At 46.7% G+C, this 24866-nt stretch overlaps 1 protein-coding gene across 1 annotated transcript in view; it reads left to right on the forward strand.

The window, feature by feature from the left end:
- Positions 1 to 941: 941 nt before the first annotated feature.
- The window catches only part of ubash3b (ubiquitin associated and SH3 domain containing B), a 101305-nt gene continuing 77380 nt past the window's right edge, over positions 942 to 24866 (forward strand). Inside the window, exon 1 of the mRNA XM_033049822.1 lies at positions 942 to 1409. Within this exon, the coding sequence (XP_032905713.1) occupies positions 1282 to 1409 (128 nt within the window). The 5' untranslated portion in view covers positions 942 to 1281. The remainder of the gene's footprint in view (positions 1410 to 24866) is intronic.

The following is a 24866-nucleotide window of genomic DNA, read 5'->3' on the forward strand; positions in this document are numbered from 1 at the left end:
CGCTGCTTCTACAGTGTAGCCACGCCTCAGAGCTGCCCCGGAGAGAGTGTGTGTGTGTGTGTGTGTGTGTGTGTGTGTGTGTGTGTGTGTGTGTGTGTGTGTGTGTGTGTGTGTGTGTGTGTGTGTGTGTGTGTGAGTTTGTGTGTGAGTTTGTGTGTGAGTTTGAGTGTGTGTGTGTGTGAGTGTGTGTGTGTGTGTGAGTGTCTGTGTGTGCATGCATGTGTGTGTGAGTGTGTGTGTGTCTGTGTGTGCATGCATGTGTGTGTGAGTGAGTGTGTGTGTGAGTGTATGTGCGAGTGTCTGTGTGTGTTGTGTGTGTGAGTGAGTGTGTGTGCATGCATGTGTGTGTGAGTGAGTGTGTGTGCATGCATGTGTGTGTGAGTGTATGTGTGAGTGTCTGTGTGTGCATGTGTGTGTGTGTGTGAGTGAGTGTGTGTGCATATGTGTGTGTGAGTGAGTGTGTCTGTGTGTGCATGCATGTGTGTGTGAGTGTGTGCATGCATGTGTGTGTGAGTGTCTGTGTGTGCATGCATGTGTGTGTGAGTGAGTGTGTGTGTGAGTGTATGTGCGAGTGTCTGTGTGTGCATGTGTGTGTGAGTGAGTGTGTGTGCATGCATGTGTGTGTGAGTGAGTGTGATGTGTGCATGCATGTGTGAGTGTATGTGTGTGCATGTGTGTGTGTGTGTGAGTGAGTGTGTGTGAGTGTCTGTGTGTGCATGCGTGTGTGTGTGAGTGTCTGTGTATGCATGCATGCATGTGTGAGTGAGTGAGTGTGTGTGTGTGGTGAGTGTGAGTGTGAGTGCGCGTGCGTGAGAGTGAGTGTGTGTGTGCGTGTAGGTGGGCCCGGATTACACTCTGGGTTCCAATAAAAGAATCCGACAGCACGGAATGATTTCGGGAGGAACCGAGACAGAGAAGCCTTTGCCGGGCGGGAGGGCGGGCAGTGTGTGTGTATGCGGGGTGGGGGTGGAGCCGCTGAGGTGGGCAGCTCCATAAAAGGGCGAGGGTGCGGCGCCGTCGCCACTCCGACTCATTCATAAATCAGCCACTTACTGAAGAGTGTGGCCGCTTGAATGACAAGCTGTCGTTGTCAACGCTCCTCCCTCTCTCCTGCAGGATGGAAAAAATCTATCTGTTGCAGGCCGGACTGCCAGTAGCGACGGCCGCCGGCTGCCAGTGAATGTGAGGAGAGGCTGCTCGCTGTGTGTGTGTGTGTTGCACTCGTGTGCAGCCACTCCTGCTCACTATATAATGTCACTTTAGTCCCGCTCGGCACACACCATGGCTACCAAAGAAGAAATGTACAGTAAAGTTATACCGAGAAAGAATCGCCAGAACCGCCCTATGACCGTCAAACATGGGTCAACTCTCGACGTCTTTTTATCAATGGGATTCCCGAAAGGCAGGGCGTAAGTTACACGAGTTTATCTATATATTTCCCTCTCTCTCTCTCTCTGTGTCTCGCTGTGTCTTTGTTTAGTATTCGCTACACTGTATCCAAATGTTACTCTGTTACTGTGTCCAAATGGCGATGTGTGTGTGTGTGTGTATATTTGCAACATTTAATGCAACATTTAATGCAACATTTAATTTCTGTTACAATCCCTTTGCCGGGACTTGTCACACGGCCTAGGGGTTTAAAGGCTGTTTTTTTGGTGTCAAATTGCAGAAAATGCTCCCAAACGCTGGGTGAGGAATAACAGCGGAATGTTTCTGCGGTCGCTGTCCTCCCACCCACTCGTTTTCGTAATTTTTTTTTATTTAAAAAAAAATGTAAAACGAAAGGGTTTGAGAAAGCAACGGTCCATTCTCCTTCTCCCTCCCTCTCTCTCGCTCTCTTTCCCCCCAACACACACAATCATATTCATACCACAGCAAAACTCTGGCCTGCACGCAGGGAGATGGGAGTTAGTCCCGGGTAGTTTCAGAGCCTGTGGGAGCGGCTACGTTGCCTCTCTGACCACGGAGAGAGTATGTCTAACGTTGGAGGGAGGGTTGTGTTATTTGGGCGCTGTATTAATCCCATCAGCTGTTGAGACCAAGTCTGTTCATTATATATGACCTACCTTCTCTCCCCCCGCCCCAAACCGACACGTGAGTTTTATTCGCAATGGGTCTTAGAGTGATACAGGGTGGAAACAGGCCCTTCGGCCCGACTTGTCCACACCGGCCAACATGTCCCAGCTACACTAGTCCCACCTGCCTGCGCTTGGTCCATATCCCTCCAAACCTGCCCTATCCATGTACCTGTCCAAATGTCTCTTTGACGTTGTGATAGTCCCTGCCTCAGCTACCTCCTCCGGCAGCTCGTTCCATACACCCACCCTGTGTGGAAAGAGTTACCCCTCGAAATGAACGAGAATGCCTTGGCCACAACACGAATCCCAAAAGCATCCACAGAAACCTCTTCTTTCCACCACAGAACGGCTTTCATAAAGGTGAAGGCAGCTTATCCCCGTTGCCAGCTGAGCAGTTATCACGGTCTGTAGGACGAGGTGCCCGCCGTGAGCAGCAATGTATCTCTCACCAAAGTTACCGATGCACATGCCATGTATTACTGTTTTGAAGGATCCTTTTATCGTTTCATGACCCCTCCCCTCCCCCATTAAAAAAAAAACGTTCATTAGATCTCAAAGTACCTATATTCTCAGAAAGAAGAACCATTTTTTGGTGGGTTGTGAATGTACCAGAGTCAAGGGTTTGATGGGGTTGCTAATCTGTGTCTTCTGGGGAGAACAGAATTGAGAAGGGGCAGATTTGGGGTCAATGGCAAAAAGAAACATTGGAAGATGAGAGAGGTTTTTGACATGGAAGAGAGGATGGTGGAACCCCCCCAACATATTTATTGTGCATTCACAGCAGTATAGCCAGTGACGTTCTGTTTTAAGTATTATCCATGCCCTAACCTAACAAAGGCAATGGCCAATATTTGTGGACTGAGTTTCCACAAATGGCCATGTGAAATGTGTGGACACTTTATGTGTGAGCTGGCGGTTGTGGCAGATTTGGTTGAATCTTTCGAAGGTGAGTTGGACACATTGGAACATGAGCAGCAGAGGCAACAGTGGAACGGTTGTCCTCTGAGGCCTGACCTGCCACATAATGGGATGAGGATCACAGCTGATCTCCAAGCGTAGGCTTGGCGATCGCTTCGCCCAACACCTCCGCTCAGTTCGCATTAACCAACCTGATCTCCTGGTGGCTCAGCACTTCAACTCCCCCTCCCATTCTGAATCCGACCTTTCTGTCCTGGGCCTCCTCCATGGCCAGAGTGAGGCCCACCGTAAATTGGAGGAGCAGCACCTCATATTCCGCTTGGGCAGTTTGCGCCCCAGCGGTATGAACATTGGCTTCTCCAATTTCATGTAGTCCCTGCTTTCTCCCTCTTTCCCCTCCCCTTCCCAGCTCTCCCACAGCCCACTGTCTCCGCCTCTTCCTTTCTTCTTCCTGCCCCCCCCCCACCCCCACATCAGTCTGAAGAAGGGTCTCGACCCGAAACGTTGTCTATTTCCTTCGCTCCATCGATGCTGCCTCACCCGCTGAGTTTCTCCAGCATTTTTGTCTACCTTTGATCTTTTATCTCAGTCAGTTCAGTTTATTGTCACGTGTACCGAGGTACAGTGAAAAGCTTTTTGTTGCGTGCTAACCAGTCAGCAGAAAGACAATATATGATTACAATCAACGCATGTACAGTGTATATATAGATACATGATAATGAGGTAACGTTTAGTGCAAAGTAAAGCCAGTAAAGTCAGATCTAGGATAGTCCGAGATCCACCAATGAAGTAGATAGTAGTTCACCACTGTGTTTAAGAGGAACTGCAGATGCTGGAAAATCGAAGGTAGACAAAAATGCTGGAGAAACCCACATGGTTTTGGCCCGAAACGTTGCCTATTTCCCTCGCTCCATAGATGCTGCTGCACCCGCTGAGTTTCTCCAGCATTTTTGTCTATCTTAGTAGTTCACCACTGCTCTCTGGTTGTGGTAGGATGGTTTGGTTGTCTGATAACAGCTGGGAAGAAACTGTCCCTGAATCTGGAGGTGTGAGTTTTCACACTTCTGTACCTTTTGCCTGATGGGAGAGGGGAGAAGAGGGAGTGGCCAGGGCGTGACTGGTCCTTGATGATGCTGCTGGCCTTGCCGAGGCAGCGTGAGGTGTAGATGGAATCGATGGAAGTGAGGTTGGTTTGTGTGATGTCCTGGGCTGGGTCCACAATGTTGCTGCAGTGTCGTCCTTCTGCACGAACCCCAAACACCCTCCATCCATTTTACATTGAAAAAGGGAATCTCAGAACTGCACGAGTGAGACTAATGGCAACACCTTTTAAAGTGGACACAGGTCTCCATAGTCTCTGTGCAGGAAGGAACTGCAGATGCTGGTTTTCGCCAGAGATAGACACAAAAAGCTGGAGTAACTCGGCGCGTCAGACAAGATCTCTCGAGAGAAGGAATGGGTGACGTTTCGGGTTGAGACGCTTTTATCTGAAACATCACCCATTCCTTCTCTCCAGAGATGCTGCCTGACCCGCTGAGTAACAACAGCATGTTGTGTTTATCTCAAGAGTCTGTTCTGTAAAGTTGTACAGAAATAAAAATTTTTATTATGCGGTTCATGCAGTTTCAGTTACTGATACATGTGTTTACATTTTGTCCATGTTTACTATTTGTCAAGTTAAAGCCACTAATCTTACACACACACACACATGCACACATGCACACATACGCACACACGCACATGTACATGTACACACACGCACACACACGCGCACACACACACACACACACACGTACGCACACATACACGCACATATACACACACACACACGTACGCACACACACGTACGCACACACGTACACACACATGCACACACACACACACGTACACACACACACACGTACACATACACACACACACATGTACACACACACACACACACACACAAGATAAAAGCTGCATCAGTGTATCACGGTGTGTGTGTGTGTGTGTCTTGCATCTTCGCAACTTGCAATTTCCTTTCAATGGTCAGTGTGATGGGAATTGTGTGTTGCCTGATGTCAATGTGTCTGACCTTCAGGATTTGCAATTTATCACCAGAGAATGATCTTGCTCTTTTGCATTGTTTACACGCCGTTACTGAGTGCATTCCAAAACGGTCTGGAATATTCTGAAACGTTAGCAGAATTGGCTGCTTTGTGGTTGAGCAGAGTTTGCATGGCTGTTGCGTTTCACACCAGGGGCGTGCCTCCTGCTTGCCGGCAGCGATTTTCCTGACGTGTGTTTTGGTCGCATTTAATTCGCCCATCCCCACCTCTGCTCCGTGCCGTCCCGTTCTCACTTCATGAAGGACTGAGGTGTCGTCTCTGACAACGTGTGGGGAATAAATTCATAAGTGACATGAGCAGAATTAGGCCATTCAGCCCATCAAGTCTACTCCACCATTCAGTCATGGCTGATCTATCTCTCCCTCCTAACCCCATTCTCCTGCCCTCTCCCCCATAACCTGTGGCATGTGGCGCACTGCGATGAAGTGGGTGGTAAACGAAGTAAACTGTTGGTTCAAGTCTCACTCCAGGCTAAACTGACCCACCCACAGAGTGCCGATCTGCCCTTATCACCAGCTCTCAGGTGTGATTTTAATCTGCCCCTATTTGTTTATCAAATAACTTCACTAAACCAGCTGAGATGATTATCACAGAGCTGACCATGGGACATCGGTGTGTGAACATTGATTTCCTCCACCTGCAACCGGCTTTCTGAACGGTTTCGCTGGCAAATGTGCTTTGGGTCCAGAGGTTGTGAGATGCATGGTTTAACTGCAAGTGGTTTATTCTACTGTTTGAGAGGGAGGGGTATTTGTGCTATCATTTGGCTCAATGGCTCTGTTACATAGAAACATAGAAAATAGGTGCAGGAGTAGGCCATTCGGCCCTTCGAGCCTGCACCGCCATTCAATACGATCATGGCTGATCATCCAACTCAGTATCCTGTACCTGCCTTCTCTCCATACCCCCTGATCCCTTTAGCCACAAGGGCCACATCTAACTCCCTCTTAAATATAGCCAATGAACTGGCCACAACTACCTTCTGTGGCAAAGAATTCCACAGATTCAACCCGCTGAGTTTCTCCAGCATTTTTGTGTACCTTCGATTTTCCTTCTTAAACAAGTTTCCCACTGACTGTTTGGGATCCCTGGCCAATGAACTGGCCTCAACTAATTCCACAGATTCACCACTCTGTGTGGAAAAAAAAATTCTCATCTCGGTCCTAAAAGACTTCCCCCTTATACTTAAACTGTTCTCTTCTTCTTGCATATGGCGTGCACAACCTAAAGTTGTAGGACAACTTGTTCTATTTGATCTTACTTGATTGTGCACGCCGGGTTGATTGCATTTGTCGAAACAGGGCGGAGCAGGTGAAGGTTGCAATCTCTCACCCCCATGGGTCAGGGTCTTTAAACCGCTCCCAGAGCCCCTGGTGTCCTGCACTACTTCACCCCAGCATTGGACAGCTCGGTATTCTCTGCCCCTGTATAACAGCTCAAGGTAAAATCTATAAATGTGCTCTGACTGCTGGGTGCTTTTTGCAATCGAGTGACTGTCACGTGTTGGAGACTTTACAATGGTGGGGCCTGAGATATCAGTGGCATGGCTGTTGTTTCTCTGAGACCACATTTTTAATATTCTCTATACATGTTCTGGCCATAGAATGTTCTGCTAGTCGGTTGCAACCTAATTGCAACAGATGTACCTCAGCTCTGTTTAATCTTGCCGTGTGAATGATATCACGCTCTTAGTGCCCTGTCCACCATCTGCAAGTCCAAACCCAAACATAGATGACTCGATAAAATTAAAATGCATAATTTGAGAAACTAGGGGCGGCAGTAGAGTCGCTGCTCTACAGCGCCAGAGGCCCGGGTTCCATCCTGATTACGGGTGCTGTCTGTACAGAGTTTGTATGTTCTCCCTGTGACCGCGTGGGTTTTCCCCTGGTGCTCCAGTTTCCTCCCGCCCTCCAAAGACGTACTATGGGTTTGTTCGGTAAAGGTTGTAAATTGTTCCCAGTGTGTGTGTGTGTGTGTGGGATAGTGTTAATGTGCAGGGATCACTGGCCAGTATGGACTCAGTGGGCCGAAGGGCATGTTTCCATTCTGTACCACTAAACTGAATTGAGGGTGTTTGCTCGTATAGGAAGGAACTGCAGATGCTGGTTTAAACCGAAGATGGACACAAAAAGCTGGAGTAACTCAGCGGGACAGGCAGCATCTCTGGAGAAAAGGAATAGGTGACATTTCGGGTCGAGACCCTTCCTCAGACTGAGAGTCGGGGAGAGGGAAACGAGAGATAGATAGACCGGTGTTTGCCGGTGTTGGGATCAAACAGAAATATAAGTGTTCAAAAGGGAACTGCAGATGCTGGAATATCGAAGGTACTCAAAATTGCTGGGGAAACTCAGCGGGTGCAGCAGCATCTATGGAGCGAAGGAAATAGGCAACGTTTCGGGCCGAAACGTTGCCTATTTCCTTCAGGGTTTCGGCCCGAAACGTTGCCTATTTCCTTCAGGGTTTCGGCCCGAAACGTCACCTATTTCCTTCGCTCCATAGATGCTGCTGCACCCGCTGAGTTTCCCCAGCAATTTTGTGTACCTTAGAAATAAAAGTGTTGTCTGCCCAGGTGACCAGCAGACAAGGTTTAGTGCTCAAGCTGAGATTCTGTGTATGTGGAGGTGGAGTTTTGAGCCAGGAATGAGAGAGGAACTCAATCGACATATTATTGTTTTGCTTTGAGATTTCTGGTCCCTTGGTCAATCGAAGAACTTAGTGATAATCCCAGCAACTCTTGGCACAAAATAATAAAATGTTGGCACAAAGTGCTGGAGTAATGCCCCTGTCCCACTTAGGAAACCTGAACGGAAACCTCTGGTGACCTTGCGCCTCACCTTGAGAAGTCAGAGATGCAGCGGGGTGGAAACAGAGAAGCAATGTTCTGGACTGGGGACGACTGGAAGAATCACGAGCATTAAAGCTGATTCAGAAAGTAATTATTTTTGCTTGATGACTCATGGAACTCTGGAAATCTCTTCCTCAAAAACCTGTGCGTTTTGGATCAGTGGAGGGTTTTAGGAGTTGTGATGTTCTTGCAGGCTATTAAACACGGCAACCTCCAATAAGCTCTGAACCACATAGACTATTATTGGTAATGTTGCACTAATATTGTTCGTTTGTGTGTATGTGTGTGGATAGGGCGGGGGATGGGGAGGGAAAAGGAGCGAATTAATAATATTAAGGTGGGGGGGGGGGTTAATATGTGCGTGTGACGCCGTAGGCCGTGTCCACCCCCCCGCAACCGCACATTGAGGGGATGGGTCCCCAACGGGTCCCACTTAGTCTAGTATATAGTATATGTATGTGTATGTATATATGTGTGTGTGTATATGTGTGTGTATGTGTGTATAGACTTCGGGAGAGGAATGGAGAGCAGGGGAGAGACAAGACTTTGCCTTCCATCACAGTGAGGAGGAGATTCACTGTGATGGATGTTTGTGTAAATTATGTTGGTGTGTGTCTTGGTTCTTTTCTTGTATGACTGCAGAAACCAAACTTCATGTGAGGTTCAAATGACAAATAAACGGTATTGTATTGTATTGTATTTTGTGTGTGTGTGTGTGTGTGTGTGTATATATATATGTGTGTGTGTGTGTATATATATATGTGTGTGTGTGTGTATATATATATATATATATGTGTGTGTGTATATATATGTATGTGTGTGTGTGTGCATGAATATGTATACTGAACTTTTTTCTCATTTACTATAATGTTTACAGAGTACTATGTTTACATATTGTGTTGTGCTGTTGCAAGTAAGAATGTCATTGTTCTAGCTGGGACAGATGACAATGAAACACTCTTGACCTTTGATACGCTTCCAGCAAAGGTTTATATCAGTCTTCCTCCCAACTTCTCCTTTCACAGACATCTTTATTCCACAGTTTCGTCCAATCAACCATTCTTGCGATTATCACTGACCTTAATGAGTTCTTGACCATGTGTGTAGGAAAGAACTGCAGATGCTGGTTTAAATCGAAGATAGACACAAAATGCTGGAGTAACTCAGTGGGACAGGCAGCATCTCTGGAGAGAAGGAATGGGTGACATTTCGGGTCTCAATCTGAAACATCACCCATTCCTTCTCTTCAGAGATGCTGCCTGTCCCGCTGAGTTACTCCAGCATTTTGTGTCTATCTTTAAGTTCTTGACCATGCTTTGCTGTGAAGGTTACCCATTTTATCTACAACATTTTGCAATCAAAATGTGTTCCAATTCTTGAGCTTTTCCTTCTTGGCAGCTTGTACATTCCTCTCTAAGTCTACAAGCTGTTAAAATCTAGTCTTGATATTATTGAAAACCCCTCGATATCTTATCATTTTATCCAGTCTAAACATTTGTTTTAAAAAAACCAGCTCTGTTCCCCAAAAATGATTGTTTCACAGAGAGCTAACCTTCAGTTGCAGTAGATTTGTATCCAGTGTCGAGTATTCCGAGGAGCAGCGGATAAATTGTACATTTGTTGCGAGGGCTAGAACTGTGTTTGCTAACTTTTGCAGAGTTGTGGTTTTCTGCGGGAAGAGCGAGTCTGCAGTGGACACGAGGCCGGGGCGGCCCCTGAATGGGGAAATCCTGTTTCCAAGCCAGGCATTTTCTGTACTTCCTAGTTTCAAAACAACAGCGTTGAAAATATTATTTTAACCAAAAAAGCTCTTTGAAACTGACTCTGCCCAACACCCATCTCAGTCGGCTCTGAAACTCCCATCCATGACTTCCCTATCTCCCACCCCAACTATTACTGTCCATAGATTGTTGGTCTTTCTCCAAAACCTGGCCATCCAAAATACCTAAGAAAGAACTGCAGATGCTGGTAAAATCGAAGGTAGGCACAGAATGCTGGAGGAACTCAGCGGGTGAGGCAGCATCGATGGAGAGAAGGAATTGGCGACCTTTCGGGTCGAGACCCTTCTTCAGACTGATGTCAGTGGAGGGGGCGGGCTCCAATTCCTTCTCTCCATAGATGCTGCCTCACCCGCTTAGTTTCTCCATCCAAAATTCTGTTGCCCTCCGACCCACCCATCAAAGCTGTTGCTGGATGACCTAATTGGTTGTATGTTAAGTTTGAACGTTCTAGGAGTTGAATTAGGCCATTCGGCCCATCAAGTCCATTCTATTGTGGCTGATCTATCTTTCCCTCTCAATCCCATTCGCCTGTCCTCCCCTATAACCCGAACAGTAATAGTTATCACCGTTCCTTAATTGGTACACCTGACAATAAAAGACCTTTGAAACCTTTAACACCAGGTTGGGTTGAAGGGGGTTCATTCTGTACTATGTGCTTCTCTGACTTGTAAAGGCAGCGGGTAGCTATCTTTATTAAATACGCAATGTAATAATGCATTGTTGGTGACAATGAAGGAAACAAAAATAATGGACTGTTAGCATTTGTTTTCAAATTGAATTGCTATTGACATAATCATGATGTGATCGGCATTAGTAGAATAAGGAGAATATGTGACAATGATCTAGGTAGGAATTAAACTAGGTAGGCTGCCATTTAATACCCATTGACTAAAAGACTAAATTAACTACTGTGCTTTTATACCATCTGTCCTGGAGTCAAACGGTGACCATGGTATCTTAGCTTCTGCAACTAAAAGGCTCCCAAGTAAATGACAGGTAGACAAGAATGCTGGAGAAAGTCAGCGGGTGCAGCAGCATCTATGGAGCGAAGGAAATGGGCAACGTTTCGGGCCGAAACCCTGAAGGAAATAGGCAACGTTTCGGGCCGAAACCCGGAAGGGTTTCGGGCCAAAACGTTGCCTATTTCCTTTGCTCCATAGATGCTGCTGCACCCGCTGTGTTTCTCCAGCATTTTTGAGTCCCTTCGATTTTCCAGCATCTGCAGTTCCTTCTTAAACACCAAGTAAATGATATCTGGAAGTATTGGTAATGCATCTTGGATTTAAAGGTCAGTGATAGTTCACAGCTGCATGAAAGGAAGTCGTTTTATATTTAAAATATAAAAGATATTTAAAAGCCTGAAACAGCCTTGTATTTTGGGAACCCTCCCCAGTCTTACATCCTGGATCTCTTTTGTCAAATGCCCAGGCTATTTATTCCCTGTTCCATAAAATAAAAGCTGGTCACCTGTTGTCTTTGCCATCTTTAAGTTGGTGGGACATTCATGCACACAAGTTGGCCCTTTCATTTGCAGTGGCGACTATATTTCAGAGATATGGTATTGATTATAAAGCAGCTCGTGATGTGCTGACAGGAATATAAAAGTCACGATCGCAGCGAAACAGAATGTTGTTAATTGTATATTGGCATCTTTCCCACATTGCAATGGTGACTCGAACAGCTGCTTTACCAACCAGAGCCTGGAGAATATTATTACATATACAAGCATTGAGCCAACAAGTCCTGAGAAATCCAAGTAGGTGCACCTAAAATCCAGAATGCATCCCGCTGAGTTACTCCAGCATTTTGTGTGTATTAGAAGGTCACTTCCATGGTTTCACCAGATCAAACTTGCTGCTTTGAAAATTATGTATCAAAAACTTGTGTTGCCAACACAGGAGTTACACTCTGAATTTTGAAAGTTTGGGGAGACGGGGGGTAGGAAAAGGCCAGAACAAATCCTGGCCGGCAACCGTTGACCAAGGAAGGGTGGAGCCCATAATGGCCTTTTACAAGCTGGGGAAGATGGACACAAAGTGCCGGAGTAACTCAGTGGGTCAGCACCTATTCCTATTCTCCAGAGATGGCTGCCTTACCCGCTGACTTACTCCAGCATTGTGGGTCTCTCTGCTGCCGTTCAGTCAGTCATGGTCAGTACGTTTGTTCCATCACCGGATTGGTGATGACGGGGAGAGAGATCTGCTGGCTCCATCACCAGTCCCCCCCCCCCGCTACACCTCCACAGCATTGGATTGCATGTATTACTCTGGCAACAGAAGCTGTGAGGACTGTAGTGACTGCTTTGTGCAGTGGCTTCATGCTCATAGATGGATTGAAGCTTTCAAGTTTAATTCATTTGACTATTTCATTGCTCTCAACTCCTTTTGATAAAGTCACCTGTCCCCATATCTGCTGCCTGAACCAGTGAGATACTCCAGCTTTTTGTGTCTATCTTCAGTTTAAACCAGCATCTGCAGTTCTTCACTAATATTTCTTCTCATGGGGCCCTGACCTCCATTAAGAACCATGTGCAGGATGTGGAGTTGAGGATGCTTGTGAGTGTGGGCTGCCCACAGTGCATCATACTTGTGTTGTCAAGGACCTTGGCAGAGGGTCTTGTCTTGGGCTGCCTACTTGGGTGGAGTAGTCACCACTATGTATACACAGCCTTACAATCTGAAATGCAATCACCTTGGAGAGGACACAAAAAGCTGGAGTAACTCAGTGGGTCAGCCAACATGATTGAATGGCGGAGTAGACTTGATGGGCTGAAAGGCCTCATTCTACTCCTATCACTTATAACATCTCTGGAGAACAAGAAAAGGCGACGTTTCGGGTCGAGACTGAGGGTCTGAAGAAGAGTCTCGTCCGGAAACGTCACGTATTCCTATTCCCCAGAGATGTTATAAGTGATAGGAGGCGGTAGGCGGCGCGACTCTCGTCTGCAGCGGCCTCTGCAGTCCGTCTGCGTTTTTATTATTTTATGTCTATGTTTTAATGTAGTTTTTGTTATTTTTGTTGGGGTATGTGTGTGGGGGGGTTGGGGGTAACTTTTAAATCTCTCCCTGCACGGGAGACCCGACCTTTTCTTTGTCGGGTCTCCGTTGTCGTTGGGGCTGCAACGAGGAGCGGCCTCCAACAGGAAGACCGGGGGCTCTGGTGCCGACTACTCACCTCACCGTCGCGGAGCTGGCCGAGTCCGGAGCGGGTGGAGCGGTGGTGGACGCTGCTGCGACCCGACCCCCGGAGATTCGGTGGCTGCAACTGCGGGTTTGGCGGACGGCGGCACCGGGAGCCCGCGGGTCCCTGGAGGGAGACCGCTTTTCGGGGCTTCCGCAGCGGCGACTTCTCCCGCCCGAGTTGCGGGGTTGAAGAGCTCCTGGAGCGGGGCCTTACAGCACCGCCCCGCGCGGCTTGGAATGGCCGCGGGAGTTTGCGAGCGCACGCCGGGGGCTCTAACACCAAGACCCGGTGCGTGGCCTTGCATCACCCGGCGTGGCTTAAATGGCCACGGGACAATTCGCCATCGCCCGCCGGGGGCTTTGACTTTGACTCTGAATCGGGGGGGAGAGTGCAGTGGAGAGATAAGTTTTTTTGGCCTTCCATCACAACGATGTGATGGATGTTTATGTAAAATATGTTGTGTCTTGGGTCTATTTGTTTGTAATGTATGGCTGCAGAAACGGCATTTCGTTTGGACCTCAAGGGGTCCAAATGACAATAAATTGAATTGTATTGTATTGTATAATTGTATTGTTGCCTGATCCGCTGAGTTACTCCAACTTTTATTTCATATGTATGGCTGTGTATACACTGCGGTGACTACTCCACTGAAGAAGGCAGCACAAGTTTAAACCCGCATCTGCAGTTCCTTTCTACATACTTTAGAGAAGACTGCTGGTTGCTGCAGAAGACTTTGTTTGTGTTTTCATTGATGTTGTGGGGAAATTCCAGGAGGATAATTTCAGGGATTTAAAAAAAAGAGATATATATATACTTGCAGGCAGAAGAGGGTGGTGGGTGTGTGGAACGAGCTGCCAGAGGAGGTAGTTGAGGCTGGGACTATCCCAACGTTTAAGAAACAGTTAGACAGATACATGGCTAGGACAGGTTTGGAGGGATATGGACCAAACGCGGGCAGGTGGGACTAGTGTAGCTGGGACATGTTGGCAAGTGTGGGAAAGTTGGGCTGAGGGGCCTGTCTCCACACTGTGTCACTCCATGAAGCCAAGAGATTAGTTTAATTTGGCACCATGTTCAGCATGGGTGTTGTGGGCCGAAGGGCCTGTTCATGTGCTGGGCTATTTGTACTCAGCCGATCCAGTCACGAGAGGCTGCCTTTAGTTTGTGTGGATTTCATTTTTTTGGGGGGAAATCTGTTATTTAAAACGTATACTCAGCTGGTTACCTCTCTCTGTTTATTTCCCCCACCCACCTATCTTGCTAGTTCAGGATAAATGTGGCCGAGCCGACTTCCTTGCAAGCCATTGAGTGGCGTTCAGCTGTGCATCCTGTTTGCATTGTGTATGAGAATCCTCCATCCATTCCCCTCCCTAGTGGCCGTGTAACTCTGACTGCTCACTGTGCCCGCAGCACTGAGCGGACATGAGCCTGAACATGGAACAACAGTGTACACTGGCTTCCTACCTCCATGTAAAACCTTACAATAGCTGCAGTATATTCATGCTGAGAAACCCAGACATCCTCTGCCTCCCCAGATGTCTTAAGTTGCAGCGATGAATTGGGGGGGGGGGGGGGATACAGGTAATTAAAAAATACATGATTACAGGTATTAGTATGGGTCCCCTGAAAGGGTTTGGGGTGGGGGAGGGAGTGCAGGGGTTACTTGAAATTTGCTACATTTTATTGCTACATTTTATTGCAAATACTTGTCATGGTTGAATTTCAATTTGTCAAAATTAAAGGAATAAACTTGAGGAGAGGCACAGTGGTCAGCGGCAGAGACCCAGGTTCGATCCTGACTACGGGTGCTGTCTGCACGGAGTTTGCACGTTCTCCTTGTGACTGCATGGGTTTCCTCCGGGTACTCCGGTCACCTCCCACATCCCAAAGACGTGTAGGTTTGTAGTTTAATTGTCTTCTGTAAATTGTTCCTGGTGTGTAGGATAGAACTAGTGTGATCGTTGGTTGGTGCGGACTCGGTGGGCCGAAGGGCCTGTTTCTGCGCTGTATCTCACCTAACCGAAAGTCAGTACCAGTGTTAATCTTTTTTTACACGCATTGAGTCTGTTGAACAGAGGACAATTTTGTGCGTCTGTTTTTGAATTGTCCCATTCTGTTGGGGGGCGGAGGGCAGATAAACACTCCACAAATTGCTTTACAGACATTCATAACTAATGATGGGCTTCTGAATGGCAGTCATTGTTTGAAGGCACAGGATTGCAGCAGCAGTTTGTATTTGGCACAATCGGACAAACGCCAGTGGTACAAATGACCAGGCATTTGGAGATGCAGCCGGGGTGATACGTTTTCGCAGCAGAGACCTTTGGCCAGTTTTTCACACCTTACACCTCCTTACCTATGTACCTCCATCTCCCAGCCTGAAGAAGGGTGATGTCTCGACCCGAAACATCACCCATTCCTTCTCTCCAGCGATGCTGCCTGTCCCGCTGAGTTACTCCTGCATTTCGTGTCTATCTTCAATGTAGTGAGTGATGGGTCAGTTGTGGAGGGAGCTGTCGAGCTACCCAGGCAGTTCTGCTACATATTTGTGTGCAGCCTTGAATTGTATTGTATTGTATTGTATTGTATTCAAATTTATTGTCATTGTCTCAATTAGAGACAACAAAATGAATTTTCCTTACAGGCAGTATCATAAAAATAAATAAATAATAAATAATAAAACATATTAAAAATAAAATTGAAATTGAATTAAAAAAAGAAGAAAAGCACAAACACAGAAAGTCCACGACACAACATAACACAGTACTTGTCAAGCGACGAGAGTGTTTTATTGTCCTACAGCCTGGAGTGGAATAATAAAATTCTCACTTGTACAATAAACATAAAGTTCAATAAATAAGTAACAAAAATGATAAAGTGCAAAAAATAAAACCAACCTCAAAGTCGCTCGCAACCCAGGCAGCTCATAGTTTGGAACTTAGTTGGCATTCGCATTGTTCAATAGGGAAGAAGCTGTTCCTGAACCTGGGCCATGATCCGGGAGCGTTGACTTTTTTTCCCATTTTCTTCTTTAGTTTAGTTTAGTTTGTTTTTTCTCTTTTTTCTCTTTTTCTCTTTTTCTCTTTTTGTTTTTATACACATAAGTTCTGTTTTAAACACTTAACTAAAGGATTTGAGTATAGGAGCAGGGAGGTTCTACTGCAGTTGGACAGGGTCTTGGTGAGACCACACCTGGAGTATTGCGTACAGTTTTGGTCTCCAAATCTGAGGAAGTACATTATTGCCATAGAGGGAGTGCAGAGAAGGTTCACCAGACTGATTCCTGGGATGTCAGGACTGTCTTATGAAGAAAGACTGGATAGACTTGGTTTATACTCTCTAGAATTTAGGTGATTGAAAGGGGATCTTATAGAAACTTACAAAATTCTTAAGGGGTTGGACAGGCTAGATGCAGGAAGATTGCTCCCGATGTTGGGGAAGTCCAGGACAAGGGGTCACAGCTTAAGGATAAGGGGGAAATCCTTTAAAACCGAGATGAGAAGAACTTTTTTCACACAGAGAGTGGTGAATCTCTGGAACTCCCTGCCACAGAGGGTAGTCGAGGCCAGTTCATTGGCTATATTTAAGAGGGAGTTAGATGTGGCCCTTGTGGCTAAGGGGATCAGAGGGTATGGAGAGAAGGCAGGTACGGGATACTGAGTTGGATGATCAGCCATGATCATATTGAATGGCGGTGCAGGCTCGAAGGGCCGAATGGCCTACTCCTGCACCTAATTTCTATGTTTCTATGTTTCTAACTATATTTACATAGAGACCGGGAGGTCTATATTCGATGTGTATGTCGACACTGGACTCATATTTAGGTTATACCTGCCATTAATGTCACCCTGATCCCTATGTATCAATATCATTGTTATGTTTATCATCACTTTTTTGTTTTTACTTTTGGAAAAAAACTAATAAAAATATTAAAAAAAAAAGAAAGACATATTCACGGGATGCAGTTATAAGTGATAGGAGCAGAATTAGGGATTCGGCCCATTAAGTCTATTCCGCCATTCAATCATGGCTGATCTATTCTCCCTCCTAACCTGGCCCATTTTCCTGCCTTCTCCCCATAACCCCCGACACCCGTACTCATCATGAATCTGTTTACCTCCTCTTTAAAAATATCCAACAAATTGGCCTCCACAGCTGTCTGTGGCAAAGAATTTCACAGATTCACCACCCTCTAACTAAAGAAATTCCTCATCACCTGAAGGTACATACTTTTATTCTGAAGCTGTGCCCTCTGGCCCTAGACTCTCCCATTAGTGTAAACATCCTCTTCTGGATGCCAGCTTTGCTGACATTTTAACTTAATGCCCTTAAAGTGATCGGGGAATTCCACCAGTCGCAGGTTTTCTATTTAAACGCAACTTTGTTCTTTTTATCCCTTGCTTCAAAACCCAGCGATAGAAGAAGTGAAAACTGCCTCCGCATCACACTCAATTATTCCAGTTATATTTAGTGATCACGAGCATTGACTGGGAAGGCCAGCGGTATCCGGAATAATTAGATGTTTAGTGTAGCGATACAGAGTGGAAACAGGCCCTTCGGCCCACCGAGTCTGTGCCGGCCAGCGATCGCCCCGTGCACTAGTTTCATCCCACACACTGGAGACAATTTACAGAAACCAATTAACCTACAAAACCTGCATGTCTTTGCAATGTGGGAGGAAACTGGAGAAAACCCCACGCTGTCACAGGGAGAGAGTCCAAACTCCATGCAAACCGCTCCCGTTTTCAGGATCGTACCTGCGCTTCTTGTGTTTGAAAGCAGCAACTCTACCGCTGCGCCTCCGTGCCTTAAAGAAAAGGAGCTTATTCTAAGTAAGTGTGAGGAGATGCACATTGGGAGGTCGAATGTATGGGGGAAAATATAAAATTAATAGCACCCAGAGACCCAGGTTCGATTCTGACTACGGGTGCTATCTGTGCAGAGTTTGTATTTTCTCCCCGTGACTGCGTGGGATTTCTCCGGGTGCTCCGGTTTCCTCCCACACTCTTAAGAAGTACAGGTTTGTTACCGGGACGACAGATGGCACAATGGGCTAAGTGTTCGGCTGGCGACCGGAAGGTAGCCGGTTCGAATCCCGCTTGGAGTGCATACTGTCGTTGTGTCCTTGGGCAAGACACTTCACCCACCTTTGCCTGTGTGTGAATGTGTGTGAATGATTGCTGGTGGTCGGAGGGGCCGTAGGCGCAGATTGGCAGCCACGCTTCCGTCAGTCTGCCCCAGGGCAGCTGTGGCTACAGAAGTAGCTTACCACCACCGAGTGTGACTGAGGAGTGAATGAATAATGCGATGTAAAGCGCCTTGAGTATTAGAAAGGCGCTATATAAATCCCATCCGTTATTATTATTATTATTATTTGTTGGTTAATCGGCTTCGGTAAAGAATGTAAAATATAGCCAGTGCTGGTGTGCGGGGATCGCTGGCTGGCACGGACTCGGTGGGCCGAAGGGCCTGTTTCTGTGCTGTGTCTCTAAACTAAACTAAACCTATTAACGGCAGTGATGTACAGAGAGATCTTGGGGTCCAAGTCCATAACTCCCTGGAAGTGGCATCACGAGATGATGGGAGTGGTCAAGAAGGCATATGAAGTGCTTGCTCTCGTTGGTCATGGCATTGAGTATCAGGGGCAGGAAGTCTTGATGCAGGTACACAAAAAAGCTGGAGAAACTCAGCGGGTGCAGCAGCATCTATGGAGCGAAGGAAATAGGCAACGTTTTGGCCCGAAACCCTTCCGGGTTTCGGCCCGAAACGTTGCCTATTTCCTTCAGGGTTTCGGCCCGAAACGTTGCCTATTTCCTTCAGGGTTTCGGCCCGAAACGTTGCCTGTTTCCTTCGCTCCATAGATGCTGCTGCACCCGCTGAGTTTCTCCAGCTTTTTTGTGTACCTTCGAGTTTCCAGCATCTGCAGTTCCTTCTTAAAGTCTTGATGCAGGTTGGTTGGACTTTGGTCGGATCGCATTTGGACCATTCTGTCCACCCCACATTTGTGGAAGCACTTCTCAGTTTTCCTGATAAACAACGTGGCTGTAAGCTTGAGGTCATCTTTCCTTGTTCCTGATTTCTACTCCCCTCGAGCAGATCCATTTGACATTGTAAGTGCTTCACTCTGACCCTTGCTCGGAACAAGTGAGTGCATGTTGTCGTGAATGCCGTGGCCCTGGCCTTGCCTGCAGCTGTGTCATCTGCTGGCGTTACATTACGTACACCTCGCACAGTTAGCAGAAGTGCAGTGTCGTCCCTAGCAGGAAGGGAGCTCCCCGACTTACTGAAACAAGTGTGGGGGCTGCAGAGATGCAGAACAAAAAGTGCTCACTTACTCATTTGTGGTCAGAGTTAACCTTTGCTTTCATTTCCACCCATCCTCTTCCATAGGTTTTTTCTGCTTGTGTCAGAGGGAACGGCAGATGCCGAGCGGTTTAAACCAAAGTTTGACACATAAAGCTGGAGTAACTCAGCAGGTCGGCCCGAAACGTCACAATAGACAATAGACAATAGGTGCAGGAGTAGGCCATTCAGCCCTTCGAGCCATTCAATGTGATCATGACTGATCATCTCCAATCAGTACCCCGTTCCTGCCTTCTCCCCATATCCCCTGACTCTGCTATTTTTAAGAGCCCTATCTAGTTCTCTCTTGAAAGTATCCAGAGAACCTGCCTCCACTGCCCTATTCCACCTGCCTCCACCGTCACCTATTCCTTTTCTCCAGAGATGCTGCCTCACCCGCTGAGTTTCTCCAGCATTTTTGTCTACCTCTGGTTGAGAACTTAGTCAGCCTGAAACCTTGGCTTCTCTTATTGGAGAGTGGGACAAGTTGCACACTTTACTGACGCACCCCATGGTTCTGGAATCCCACCACTAAACCACTGCCGATCTTTAGACGGCTACTTAAAAGCTATAGATTTGTCTCCACTCCTGTGTCTCCTAGATGTGATTTTTGAATGGTGAAATCAATGTGGAAGTTTACCCTGTTAAAAATTGTATTTGCAATTTGAATTTGGCCTAGTTCCTTCTTGGCTGTGACTACAAATATTCTAGTGCCATGTCACATCTTCTTCTTTTCGAGTCCATCTTGTTACAAATGTTGACCTCGCTGTCATCGCTCCGTCCTGAAAAGATGCAAGCTTCCGGCGACCATCAGTGGGAGCTGTCACTTGTTGCACTAGATGATGGTGGTGGCAGATCTAATAGAGTTCGTGTCCCACTGTACGAGCTAATTCAAGAGTTCTCCCGAGTTTCCCCTGATTCGAACTCGGAGAATTACGGTAATAGCCGCTCGTAGGTACTCGGGGCTCTCGTGGACATTTTTCAACATGTTGAAAATCTTCACAAGCTTACCGTGTTTCCTGAGTCTCTGCCGTTAGCGTTACGAGCCTCTAACAGACTTCCCCGAGCTCCGACGTACCCACTACGTACATTCTATGTGCTTGCCATGAGTTTGATTTTTTTTAACTCGGGATAGCTCTTGGGTAAACTCGTACAGTGGGACAGCCCCTTTAGCTTCAGTTCCTGCCCCGTGACATGGACACCTCTTCTATGGGGCCATCTGCTTGTGTGTAACACCTCGTGACACGTGACAATAACAAAACGAACTAGAGCTAGACGTTTGCTTGGAAAGCTGCAGTATAAAACGTATATGAAGAATAGGAGACAGAGTTAAGGGGCATTGCTTATGAACAGAGGTCCATTGTTCTTGAAGCAAAGGGGGGGAGGGGGGGGGGGATACAGTGGGGTTTCGGGTATAGCAACGTTGCCACAGCCCCAGTATCCCAGGTTCGATTCCAGCCTCTGCTGCTTATCTGTGTGGAGGTCACCATTCTCCAGGTGCTCAGGTTTCTTCTCGCATGTCCAATGATGTTTGGTTGGGGGGGAGGGGGCGCAGCATGTGTGAGAAAATGACTAGGATTGATAGAAGGTCTAGCTTAAATTTGATGGGCCACATGGCCTCTTTTATTACCAAAATGAATTGATTATGAAATGATTGCTTTCCTCCCACACTCGAGACGTGCAGGTTTGTAGGTTAATTGGTTTGGTAAATATGAAAGTTGTCCCTCGTGGTGTCTAGGATAGTGTTAATATGCGGGGATCGCTGGTCGGCGCGGATCTGGTGGGCCGAAGGGCCTGTTTCCGTGCTGTATCTCTACACTAAACTCAACAAAATATAATCAAAGTGTTAAATATTATCCGAGATTATGATGCAGTGGAGAGGGAGAAACTATTAACCAGAAGATTCAGACTTGCGTGAGTTGGAGAGTATGGAAGGTGTTTATTGTGTAACAACGAGGTTGAAGTTTGAAGATGAAGTTTACTGCCTCGAACAGTGAGTGACAATGTAGCTGACAAATGAGTGTGTGAGATTCTGGCCACAAGCTGGAGGGATGTGGTTCATGTGGACTGTGAGGATTGGCACAAGGACCTGGTGGATTCCTCTGTACTGAGTCATTCATGGCTGCAGGAAGCTCAGAAGCTGTCAAGGTCGATGGTGGATTAACAGGATGACAGGACTTCATTGTAACATCTTCATATTCCCCTTTATAAATCCACTTGTGTATCCGCACACTGTGAAAGGCTGGATTGTTATCATGTATTGTCTTTCCGGTGAGTGGCGACACAGACACAGACACAGACTTACTTATACCAAGCCAATTAACCTACAAACCTGTACATCTTTGGAGTGTGGAATACACACGCAGTCACGGGGGTAACGTGCAAACTCCGTACAGACAGCACCCGCAGTCGGGATCGAACTTGGGTCTCCGGCGCTGCGAGCGCTGCAAGGCAGCAACTCTACCGCTGCGCCACTGTGACAGCCTCTTTGATTGTTGAGTTTGGGAGTGTAGTCAGGATTCCAGCTTTATAGGACTCGTGTGATATTCATTGATGTTTATTTTGCTGGTAACTGTAGACTTGGAACAGGCACTGGCACTGGCCCACAATGTCCGTGCCAAACCTCATGCCAAATTAAACTAATCTCTGTCTGCACGTGCTCCGTTCCTGCAGATCCACGTGCGTATCTCAAGGGCTGTGAAATGCCATGACCACCAACCCCTGGCAGCAGGTTCCAGACATCCACCAGTCTGTGGGTACAAAACCTGCCCCACACATCTCCCTTCATCTTGGCTCCTCTCACCTTCAATAGCAATATTCAATTGAGTACATTTTATTAGCCAAGTATGTACACATACAAGTAATTTGCCTTGGTGCTCCGCTCGCAAGTAACACGACATACAGTAGACAATTAAAAATGGAACATTATAATTTTAACATGTGAACATTTGAAGCAAAAGGAGGCTACAGACTTTTAGCTGTTGAGTAGAGCTACTACTCGTGGGGGAAAAAAGCTGCTTTTATGTCTGGCTGTGGCAGCTTTGACAGTCCGGAGTCGCCTTCCCGAGGGAACTGATTCAAAGAGTTTACGGCCAGGGTGAGAGGGGTCAGAGATGATCTTGCCCACTCGCTTCCTGGCCCTTGCAGTGTACAGTTCATCAATGGAGGGAAGGTTGCAGCCAATAACCTTCTCTGCTGATCGGATGATTCGCTGCAGCCTCCAGGTGTCGTGCTTGGTGGCTGAACCAAACCAGACCATGATGGAGAAGGTGAGAACAGACTCTACGGTGGCCGTGTAGAATTGGACCATCATTGCCTGTGGCAGATTGTGCTTCCTCAGCTGCCGTAGGAAGTACATCCTCTGTTGTGCCTTTTTGACTGTGGTGTCGATGGTGGCCTCCTCCCTATTTAAGCTCCCTGGAGATGATGGTTCCAAGGAATTTAAATGACTCCACAGATGTGACTGTGGTGTTGTTGATGGTGAGGGGAGGTGGGAGCTCTCCTAAAGTCTACAATCAATTCCACCGTCATTCATTTTAAATTAAAAACAAGAATGCTGTCTTTAGTGAGAGGTTAGAGCGGACCAGGATGCCAGGAAGTTACTTAAAGAGAAATGTCTGGTGGTTAGATTTCCAACAGGGCCTAATGGCCTTTCAGTTTCTATGGTTACTAAGTGAGCAGTACAAAGTTTCATACCACACTCGCTCAATGCCTGGCAGCTGATTGATGGGAGGTGCAAGTAAGATTTCCAGGCGTGAGAGATGTTGGCAAGTCTGCCGTGTCCTCCTCTCTGTCCTGACTTAATGACTACACATTGGGTCCCAGATCTGCACACTCAGTGCTTCAAAACGCTGAAGAGTTGGGTCTAACCCACCAACAGCACATGTCAATAGACAATAGGTGCAGGAGTAGGCCATTCAGCTTGTCGAGCCAGCACCACCATTTAATGTGATCATGGCTGATCATCCCCAATCAGTACCCCGTTCCTGCCTTCTCCCCATATCCCCTGACTCCGCTATTTTTAAGAGCTCTATCTAGCTCTCACTTGAAAGCATCCAGAGAACCTGCCTCCACCGCCCTCTGAGGCAGAGAATTCCACACTCACCACTCTCTGTGAGAAAAAGTGTTTCCTCATCAAACCTCCTTTATGCTGGAGAAGGTGAAGAAGAGATTTGAGAGAAGTTCTCCAAACCTCAACAGATGTTTGCAGACCAACAGGAGAAACCATTTCGCTGGCCAGAGTGTCCGAGAGGACACATTTGAAATGACTGTTAAAAGAATAACGAGAGATGCCAGGCTTTTTTTTTTTTTTTAAACCCACCTTGAGTTTGATCTGGAACGCATTATTTGAATAGGGAGTGGAAATAGATCAACAAATAACATCGAAAAAATAAATGAATGTAAAATGAAACTACAAGTTTCTGGGGGAAGTGAGACCAAAAGTGGGTGCAGAGTATTCTTTTAGTTGAAACTTTGTGCTATCCAATTATATATAATTCCTGTACGTTGTTTGTGTCGGGCCTACAGCGATTGGCCAAGGGGTGAGTTACCTGCTGCATTGTGAGCCTGTCCTTCCCCACATCATCAGAATGGCCTCCTCATTATTGCTGAAACAACTCTAGATTAGGTGCTGGAAGGAACTGCAGATGCTGGTTTAAATCAAAGATAGACACAAAAAGCTGGAGTAATTCAGCGGGACAGGCAGCATCTCTGGAGAAAGAATGGGTGACGTTTCGGGTGGAGACCCTTCTTCAGACGGATTAGGCTTGTTGCAGAGCGGGAAGATGGTATCAGTGCGTGCTATGGACTTTAGTGAGAAACTTGGATGCAAGATTTGTCCAATGTGTTTCTTCCCAAAAATACAACTGGTGCTTTGTTTTGTGAACCCACTGGGACTTGGTGGCTCTGGCCCCTGCAGAGAGTCTAACTACTTTTCAAAGGCCCAGCACGAATTAATGACTTGCTAAAAATATATAATCTATTAAACTGCACCGAGTGACATGCAAACGGATCCACACTTGGGTTGTGGGGATGAAAGTATTTGTAATTGGGTCAGTAGCTGCCCAGGGCAGCCTCAAACTGTAACATAATTATTGCTGCGCTGTTTTCACCAGTCACTCCCTTGTGACTAGGTCCAGCATCATATCTAGTCTTTTTTTTAATCATTTGCTTGCAATGTGCACACAGAAAAACAGTTCTTCTGTGTCTGATTATTTAAAAAAAAATAGAGTTAAAAACCTAAGAAGCTGGAGTTGGGATTGTTACCATTGGAATTTCTCTGCTATTGCTATTGAAATGAGATCACCACTGCCATTCTATTCCAAGTTTGCCTTCCTTTCTGATCTCGCACCCAACATCCTGGACATCTCCATCTGAGATATTGCCAATGAAGGAGCATCCATAGGCTTCAGGGTGGAGAAGACTGAGGATTCATGAACCTTAGACAAGATGATGAAACCTTCATGTCACCACAATCCCAAAGTTCCAGACCCTCGCATTGTGGAACGTTACCTGTCAGCATCCACTTTGTGACCATTGCAGGTTAGATGTATTTTACCCAATGTCACCAGTTGGAAAACTGCCTCTGTTTCCCCTCAAATATTTGAGTTGA

This window comes from Amblyraja radiata, chromosome 33, assembly GCF_010909765.2.
Source record: "Amblyraja radiata isolate CabotCenter1 chromosome 33, sAmbRad1.1.pri, whole genome shotgun sequence".
In the NCBI taxonomy this organism is placed as follows: domain Eukaryota; kingdom Metazoa; phylum Chordata; class Chondrichthyes; order Rajiformes; family Rajidae; genus Amblyraja; species Amblyraja radiata.